General features: G+C 46.1%; 1 protein-coding gene across 1 annotated transcript; it reads right to left on the bottom strand.

The window, feature by feature from the left end:
* Nucleotides 1-779: 779 nt before the first annotated feature.
* On the bottom strand, nucleotides 780-4300 carry HOXA10 (homeobox A10). The gene is made up of 2 exons (XM_010399003.2): nucleotides 3456-4300; nucleotides 780-2060 (listed from the first exon to the last, which is right to left on the bottom strand). The coding sequence occupies exons 1-2, from the start codon at nucleotides 4273-4275 to the stop codon at nucleotides 1786-1788; spliced, it is 1095 nt and encodes a 364-aa protein (XP_010397305.1). The 5' UTR covers nucleotides 4276-4300; the 3' UTR covers nucleotides 780-1785.
* Between the last annotated feature and the right edge of the window lie 4371 nt (nucleotides 4301-8671).

Below are 8671 nucleotides of genomic sequence, written 5' to 3'. Positions count from 1 at the left end.
AAGCTCTTCCACATGCAGCCAGGTAGGGAATAGTCTTGTCTGGAGGGGCCCGCTAGCAGGGAGGCGAGGCTGGGTTCCCCCCCCTCCCCATGAGCTCACCTTTACGATTTCTTCTCGGCCCTGAGATAAAGCTAGAATTTTGTCAACGTCCTCTGGAGTTAAAGATCTCTGCACACTTGTAGGTGTTCGATTAAAAAAAAAAAAAAAAAAAAAAAAAAAGAAGAAATATATCTTTTCCCTACTCTCAAGAAATAGTAATTTGCTTCCTCAGTCTATGCAGTTCCTCAGTCAACTGAAACCACTCGTTCAAGACAGCAACAATCCAGATATACTAGCAAGTCATAAAACTGAACAAAAGCCGACAAACCTTAGAGCACCATCGCTATATGGCCCAGACAAATTACGACCGTCTAGGTAATATTTAAATAGATTCCTAAAGTAATTGCAGGGGGTTTAGGCAACTATTCCTGTTGTAAAAGTTCTCGAAGACATAAAGTAGAACCTGAGGATAAACAGTCACAAAAAGAGGTAAAATTAAAAGGATTCATTCCACGTTTTTTTTATTCTTCTATGAGAACATAAACATCGTCTTTTTCACGCACAGCAGCATTACAACAATATTAATTTATTCCGATTTAAGGTAAGAACTAGATATAGCTAGAACTAACATTTATAATAACGATAAAATGCATTTGCTTAAAACAGTATCGGCATTTTAATAATAATAGACATTTATTCATATCTGTATTTATAGCTTTTCCCCTTCTTTCTTTTTTTTAAACTTTTTAAATTTTTTCACCTATATGTTTGACCCTTTAATGCATGTAACTTCACAGTATAAAGGAAGGCGAACATATTCTCCCTCGCAATCTCAGACTCTGGCTCAGAAAGTCCATCTGATGTTCAGGATATATACTTTTCAGTGAAATTAGTGAGGAAAAAAGTGACTATTTTCTTCTCAAGGGGGAATTTCTGTGTGCTTGTCATGCGTTACCAATGGTAACGTTATATATAGACACAAAAGAAAATCACCAAATTCACATATTTAAGCAAAACTACATTAAGTAAATATCTACAACCAGCGAGAGGAATTCAGAGGTAAGTGTAATAATTTAGTCCATGAGTAAAACGAAATCTTTTATACCTTTAAAGAGAAGATATTTCATTTTCCTGGCCAAATTTAAAGCTGTAATATTGGCTTCTATGGTAAAGTGTAAAAAAAAAACCAAAAAAAGAAAAAAAGAAAAGAAAATCACTCCTAACACCCGTTCCCGAGAAACTCCTTTAAAGGATGCCTGCATTTCATTATTTTAAGTCCTGCTTTTCGAAGGAAAAAAGGGGGAGGGGGAGAAACGGCAAACAGAGAAGGGGAAAGCTTCCAATATATAGAAATATGGCAACGCTTAAATTCTTCATTGTGCAGCTACATACAGTCCAAGTTACAGCACTTATATTTTAAAAGAATGTACCTTTAGCCGAGATTGTTTACTTTTCAGAGAGACAGATGGGGGAAAACATATTTTCAGGTTCTGAAATGGTATTTTTGTGTTTCAAAGCTTAGAGGAACAAATTAGCCCCGGGAAAGGCTGAAGGAAGAGGGGAGGTTCACACACGGCATTTTGTGCTTTAGCTTGACTTTAGTCAGCCCACCCTCCAAAGTAGCTCTTAAGAGGTTAAGGACATATTGAGAGCGCCTAAAATCGTTAATCCATACAGGTGCGGATGAATACAGCCTAGGAAAATGATACTGGCTCTTTAAACCATAAAGATGTGTTTATAGGTTCATCAAGAGAAATTAAAGTTGGCTGTGAGCTCCCGAATCCTATTCTCTCTGTTCATTTTCTTCAGTTTCATTCTGCGGTTCTGAAACCAGATTTTAACTTGTCTGTCTGTGAGGTGGACTGTGCGGCTGATCTCTAGGCGACGCTCACGAGTCAGGTACATATTGAATAGAAACTCCTTTTCCAGCTCGAGAGTTTGATGCTTGGTATAGGGGCATCGTTTCTTTCTGCCACTTTTTGCCGTGAGCCAGTTTGCTGCATTTTCTCCTTTTGAATTGCCTAGTTTTGAGAAAGTAAAAAATGGACGTTACCATCGGGTAGGAGGCAAAGAGCTGTGGGGGAGAGGGTGGAAGGAGCATCTGTGCGTGTGTCTGTGTCTGTGTGCGCGGTGGGCTCGCTCCGCCAGCTGCAGAGAGTTGGAATGTGGGGTATCCTTGAGAGAACCGAGAGCTTCAAAACGGTTTCCCAAAGATTTTGGGTATGTCCGGGTAAGAACTGCCACTGCTCAAAAAACCTCCGGACAGCCTCTGGCGGGGCAGCGTGCCCCAGATTGTAGTTCATCTCCTACCCTCTCCCTGTCGGCCATTCCGAGCCCTCTGGTACTGGTGGCAGCTGGTGAAGGGCCTGCAGTCTTATTTCCTTCCCCCCAAGCACCTGCTTCCAAAAAAACAAAGCCTCCGGATCCGGACTTTGTGAGTGTGCTACGGAGGTGGAAAACAAGGTGAGCTGGGGAGCTGGAGCCTCCCTGCCTTCACCCCTGCCTTTCCGGAGAGTTTCGCCATGGCCTTCTCTTTTCCAACCATTTTGGGGAAGAAAAAATAGAGTCATAACAATAATAAAAAAGTTTCGAGGTGATTTCTATCAGTGGAACTGGCTGGGAAAGAGGTAACACCAATCCCTTGATGGCTCAGAGTGGTTAGTGGTTTGGGGTTGGCTCTCTAATGGCTTTTCGCTGACCCTTTTTTCCCCCCCTTTTCTTTAAATACTATTTTCCAACGGGTCGCCTGAAAGGAATAACAGGGCGTCTGAAATGCGGACGGAGAGAAGCTCCTGAAAAATCTGCCGTCCGAAGAAGGGGAGTTATTTTTTGCCATGGGTGCCCGAAAGGGAAATATGTAAGGAAATGTATAAATAACATCTCTGTTATCTAGTGTAGATGCTGAAGGATATTCGCTGTGCATTCATCAGTCTAATTTGATAGCAGCTCATAGATGGCACATTTCAGCGCGGCTGTTATTCCGAAAAGCATTCTGGATCGTAAAATATAACTTACCGCGTTAATAGGTTTATTTATTGGCACTGCCTATTGCTTATTTTGGATGCTTTACAAATATCTCTGTTATCTGGTAGGCACCTTCACATCACGGGGGAGAGATTGATCTTGTTTTTCTCTATGTTTAAGCAGCATGCAGGCTAAAGTTGCCCATAGCAGAGGCTCTAAGGGTTTTAAACTACAGGACGGACATTAATTTTTACGGCAACCCCATGCCCGAATATTACAAAGTTCAGAAGGTCAGTCTGAGCAGCGCTTCTTGGCAGCCCCGCGGGGCAGCTGGGATCCTCCTTTCGCATCTCAATGCCGCTATGATCCTCAACGACTATTTTTTTTCTTTCTTTTTTTTTTTTCTTTCTCTTTAATCATCACTACCACCATCACCATCATCATTCGCTTACCTACAGGCTCTTTCTCGGGAGAAGCTTTGCTGCTCTCTGACGGAGCTGGAGAGAGCTCCTCTGCGGTGGAAGATGAAGCCTGAGTCTCGTCCTCCCTCTGGGAGACGCACGCCAAGGGGCTTGGGGAGCGTTCCTCATCCTCCTTCCTCCCCGCGTCCGGGACGGGAGGCAAAGATGGAGGCGTCTGGAAGCGGCCGGGGGGCTGCGGAGGGAAAGGGGCAGCCCCGGCTGGCCCCGCGCCGTAGTTCTTGGAAGTGCCATAAGCCTGGGAGAGGCGGAAGTAGCCCGGGACGGGGACCCCGCCGCCGCTGCTGGCTGGGCTGACCTCGGCATTCAGCCGGGGGAAGGGAGCGAGGTCTGTGGCGGCCGAGCTCTTGGGGCATTTCTCTGAGTCATAGAGGCAGTAGGAACTCTCCTCCTTAATGCTTGGAGCGAAGGAGCACGAGGTGGCCTGCTGGCTCTCCGGCTCTTCCATGCGACAGGACCGGGGGGGATCTAGCCACACTTCCATCCCTGACACGTAGGAGTGCGAGCTGGGGACCATGCTTTGAGAAGTACCTTCATTGCGTTTGCTCAGAACGGGGAAAAGTCCGCAGCTTTGCAGCCCGTAGGACAGATCGGACGCCTGTGGCAGGTAGATACCACTGTTGGGATAGTAGCCGCCTCCGCCTCCGCCTCCGCCTCCTGCTCCCGCCGCTTCCCCTCTGCCCGAGCTGATCAGGGAGTCTACCAAAAAAGAGTTTGCAGCCGGGCTCTCGGAGCATGACATTGTTGTGGAATAATTTGGCGAAGGGAGCAGATAGCCCTTTCTGGCTGACATTTCTTGTGCAAAACATGCTGAATATGATGAGAGATACCCCCGCACCACGGCAGGCGCCTGCAGCCAATGGAAGCCCGGGCCTCCCCAGCAACCCCTCCCCGTCTGGTTTCGTATGCACAGAGCTGCTCTCAGGTCGACCTCTGAATTTGGAAGATAGATGTATATTAATGTGTAATATGGATTTCCATACACACAGGCGCGCGCTTCGACCACATGGACGAGCGCCTGCGTCCAGGCGGGAGCCGCGCTCCCGGGAAGGGGAAGGGGAAAGGAAAGGAGAGGGCTGTGCTGGTACTGGCTCCAAGTTTTGCTCCCCTCTTATCACACGCACCGCTATAAAATAGCCCGGCGGTCCTGATGTTTATTATACCTAGGCTGAAGCAGTGTCCAGATGAAGCTTTTACTATCGCTCCTCTCTCCCCGTGGTTGGGCTTTCCAGCAGCAATGCCTGCTCACCTCCCTGTACAGCCTATGTGTCACACGAAATTAATAAAGCCACGGCTCGCCCGGTGTTTTATGCTCAGCCTTTGCTCATTTTATTTGATTGTCTCGTTTTTTTAAGAAATAAAAGACGTGTTATTGTTTATCACGGATCATTGGAAACCGTAAAGGGGCCTGGTGCCTTCCGCGTTAAACTACCGAGGAAGGGGGCTGCTTGCAGCCTAACATCACCGCCACGACGCCAGGCTGGGCTTAATTTTCCTGGAGATAAAATGCTCGCCGCTGCGCTGAGGAATCTCTTAGGGAGCAATGCCACTCTGGGAGGATTGATTGTGCGGTTGCAGCTTCTAATGCTTTAGTTAACGCTAGATTCTTCCTGAGGTCTGATTACCATTTAAAATATAAAGCCAGACATATGTCACAGAAAGAATCCAGACTCGAGCAGTTCAAATGGATCCTCGCAGGATGCTGTGCACCGTGTTTATTGATGTGTTTATATTTGGACGATCATTTTTATATCTCCCCTCCCTCCCGCTCCATTTGGGTCTTTTCACTTTTTGCCTCTTCAAAAGCATCGTCTCCGTTAAGCAATGTACTAAATAATAGAAATAAGAGTAGCTAGATAAATACCGAGCTACTAGACAGTCCAGCCCAGTCAATATGTAATTGTGGCGGAGGTAGCAGACAGATAGCAGACAGGCAGGGACGCAGACAGAGAGACAGATAGATTTCGTAATGAAATGCTTAATGAGGACTTGCTTTCACTTCCATCATCTCCCGCTTATGCCATTTTGAAGTCGCCTTACTGCCTGGCCCGCGGAACTAAGGGCACTTTAGTTCAAGGGAAGCCTGAGGCTGCCCAGTTCACGCTGCCCACCCCTGAGGAGCATCACTCGCTCCTCTCCACGCACACCGCCTGGAGAAGCAGCCGTCGACCGCTTTCCGCTTCCAGCTGGCCGGGCGGGTGAGAGCGGCTGCCGACCGGGCGTCATCACTGCCCGGGACGAGAGGTGCTGCCGGGCACACGGCTGCCGTGTCCGGGAGGGCACTGGCGGCGGTGATGGGGCCGCTGCCTGCCGGGAAGGGTGGTGCCGGGGCGGGCGCGGCGCCCCGAATTCCCCGGGCCCTCTCCTCGGCCTTCAAAACCCCCAGGGAGCACTTTTTCCCCCTCACCCCACGGATCTGTCAAGACCCACGTGGTCTTGTCCGGCAGTGTTTGCCTGCCACGGGGTAAAGTTTTTTTTCCACAGAGTGACATTCCCTTGGAGAAATCCCTCCTTGCGGCAGGAGGGCAGTGTCCCTTGCCGCGGGGCCCTCCCCAGACTCCCTCAGCGCTCCGGGAAGCACTAGGGCAGGCAGGGGATGCTGCAACTTTGAAACACCCATAAAATCTCTGTGGAAAGGCGCCTCATTTTTTCCAACGTGATGGGGCGAGCATCACAGTACGATTTCTTTCTGACAGGCCCGTGGGATGCGGTGGCAGGGGCAGATCTCCCACCCTATAGAAACCCTTCGAGGTTTTTTTCCTTCCCACATTTTCTCCTGTAACATTGTATTTTCCCAACCCGACTAACTTCGGATGTGTTAATGTGCGATGGCCGAAGTCTTATCAGATTCCTATGAGGGCCATATCATTACTAACAAAATTAATACCGCATAAGGAACCGGTTTATTGGCTGGTATACAGGAAGGCTATTATCAATAGGCTTAGCTTCATAAATACAGATCTAAATGAAAAGAAACGTGAGCCCCAGCGCCGCCTTCCAAATACATTTCTCTACACAAGTCAGGTATAAAAATTACTCCGGGGAAGTCCGCTCTTGCGGTATGTTTATTTTGCATTTGCCAAATTAAATAGAAACGGATTGCAAATCTAAAAGCCATACGGAACCGAGGAGAAATGCTTGAAATCCTTCCAAAGCTGTTTTTAAAATAAGCAGCTCCCTTTTAAAAATTGGATTAAAGTGAAGGAAAGTACTATAAAAAGTATGCTGCAATTCTCGTCAGCCGGAATAAAATGTCTGGAAGTGCATCGAAGAGGCTTCTCCTCCCTGTGCGATCTAATGCAAGGGAATCAGACAAAAGGCACAGAGGCCGGTGAGAATTTCAGGAGGTTTTCTTTAGCTTCCCTGTTTAGGTTTTGTAGCAGTGGGCTACCCCAGCCCCGTGTCAGGTCCTGCGGGAGCTGCCGTGGGGTGCTGTGTTGACCGCAGGAAACGGTGCCGGTTTGATGGTCAAGGCACCGACTCCGTCTAGATCATGAACTCAGCTCGGCGTTGCATTATCTCTGCTTTCTTTAATCGCTAACAAGGCCAAGGCAAATAGTAACCAGCATCATCAAACCCAGTGAAGTAAAACTAATAATGTTCACTTGATTCGTAACTATAAAAGATAATGGTCAATTCTGACTGAACTGAGCTAATTTGGCATGCGCTGAGTGTAGCTACTGCATTACCAGTGCTTAACAATGTGTCCCTTGGAACTTAACCCCTATTTAAAAGAAATTTTAAAGAATATTGTAGACGCCAGGGGACGAGAATTACTTTCTTTTTAATTCTACTTCTGTAAGTAAAGCTATCCGAGGGTCTATAAAACCGAGCAAATAAAATTCTGATAAATATCAAAGCCGGCGAGAAGGTGCTTTCGTGGAGAATCTAAATTCATGGCGTACATAGACAATACTATGAAAATAAAATTTTATTGATCTAAGAAAAATATAATAGATGCATTAATAGCGTCGTTAAGACGTTTTATTGGTTGAACTAAAATTAAAAACAAAAAGGGAATAAATAAAAACCGACAGCTCAGCCTAAGCAAACTCTGACTGGAAATCTCAAAACGTATCGTGTTAAACCGTGATTTATCTTTTTATTATTGGCCCGTATAACCCAAAAGATCAGCGCTGTTAATCCAGAGACGCATTTTGCGAGCTAATTAAAATATGCTTTTATTTGTAGACACGGGCAAGCTGCAATTTGTGAAAACGTAAACGGCCTTGCAGTCTGTGCAGGAGTGCATGCGCCGCCTATCTGAGAATACAGCCGTGGACTGCATTTTATACAGCTCCAAAAATTAATGCGATCAGACTATAGTTATTTAATATTGGAACTGTCAGTTGCCTGGAACGTGTGTGTGTGCCAGACTCCTCTTTTCTCTTTTTTTTTTTTTCCCTTTTTTTCTGGATTTGCTCCAAAGAAGGCGGATTTCAGACAGGAGGTTTAGAAACTGCATCTGTGCCAAGTTAGGTGACAAATGACGGCCCCACTAATTTTATCTTTACTAGAAATTCTTTCACGCTGGTGGTGGTGCTGGGGAGGTTGGCTTGTTTTGGCGGATTATCTTGTTAAAAACTAGGCTGAGATTTAATTTTATTCCAGCCATCCAGAGGCTTGCTCTCCTAACTGTGTTTCATATTATACATGTATCGTTTTACTTATTTGGATTAGGAACATATTTTGCAAGTAATTCTGACAAGCTTCAAATTCTAGTGTGCGGCAGGACAAAATACACCCAAACCAATTCATTAGGGCTTTATTTCCTCGCCATTTTCCGGCACTGACGAAAGCAACGGGGCTTTCCATTGTTCGGAGAGCCCCAAACACCGTGCAGAAGTAACAACGGTATCGGGTTATATATGTGTGGGGAAAATATTGCACACCCAAGTCTGTCTTTTAAGTGTACCCCTTCTATTGCGAGAGATGGGCCGCACAGCTCTATTAAGCATTTGAAACTGCAGCCCTTCTCCCTTTTTGTAGCTGTTTTCCCTTTAAAGAAGATCTGGATGCATAAACAAATATCTTTTTTTGTTGTTGTTGTGGTATAGCTTGGCTCTCAGACACACACGTTGGCCAGAAGTTTCGATTTCAGAGCATTTAATGAAAAGATTGTGAGACACACCCCCCCCCAAAAAAAAAAAAAAAAAAAAAAAAAAAGACAACAAAACACAAACCCAGTG

This window comes from Corvus cornix, chromosome 2 (genome assembly GCF_000738735.6).
Source record: "Corvus cornix cornix isolate S_Up_H32 chromosome 2, ASM73873v5, whole genome shotgun sequence".
In the NCBI taxonomy this organism is placed as follows: Eukaryota; Metazoa; Chordata; class Aves; order Passeriformes; family Corvidae; genus Corvus; species Corvus cornix.
This window is presented reverse-complemented; position numbering and strand designations above follow the sequence as displayed.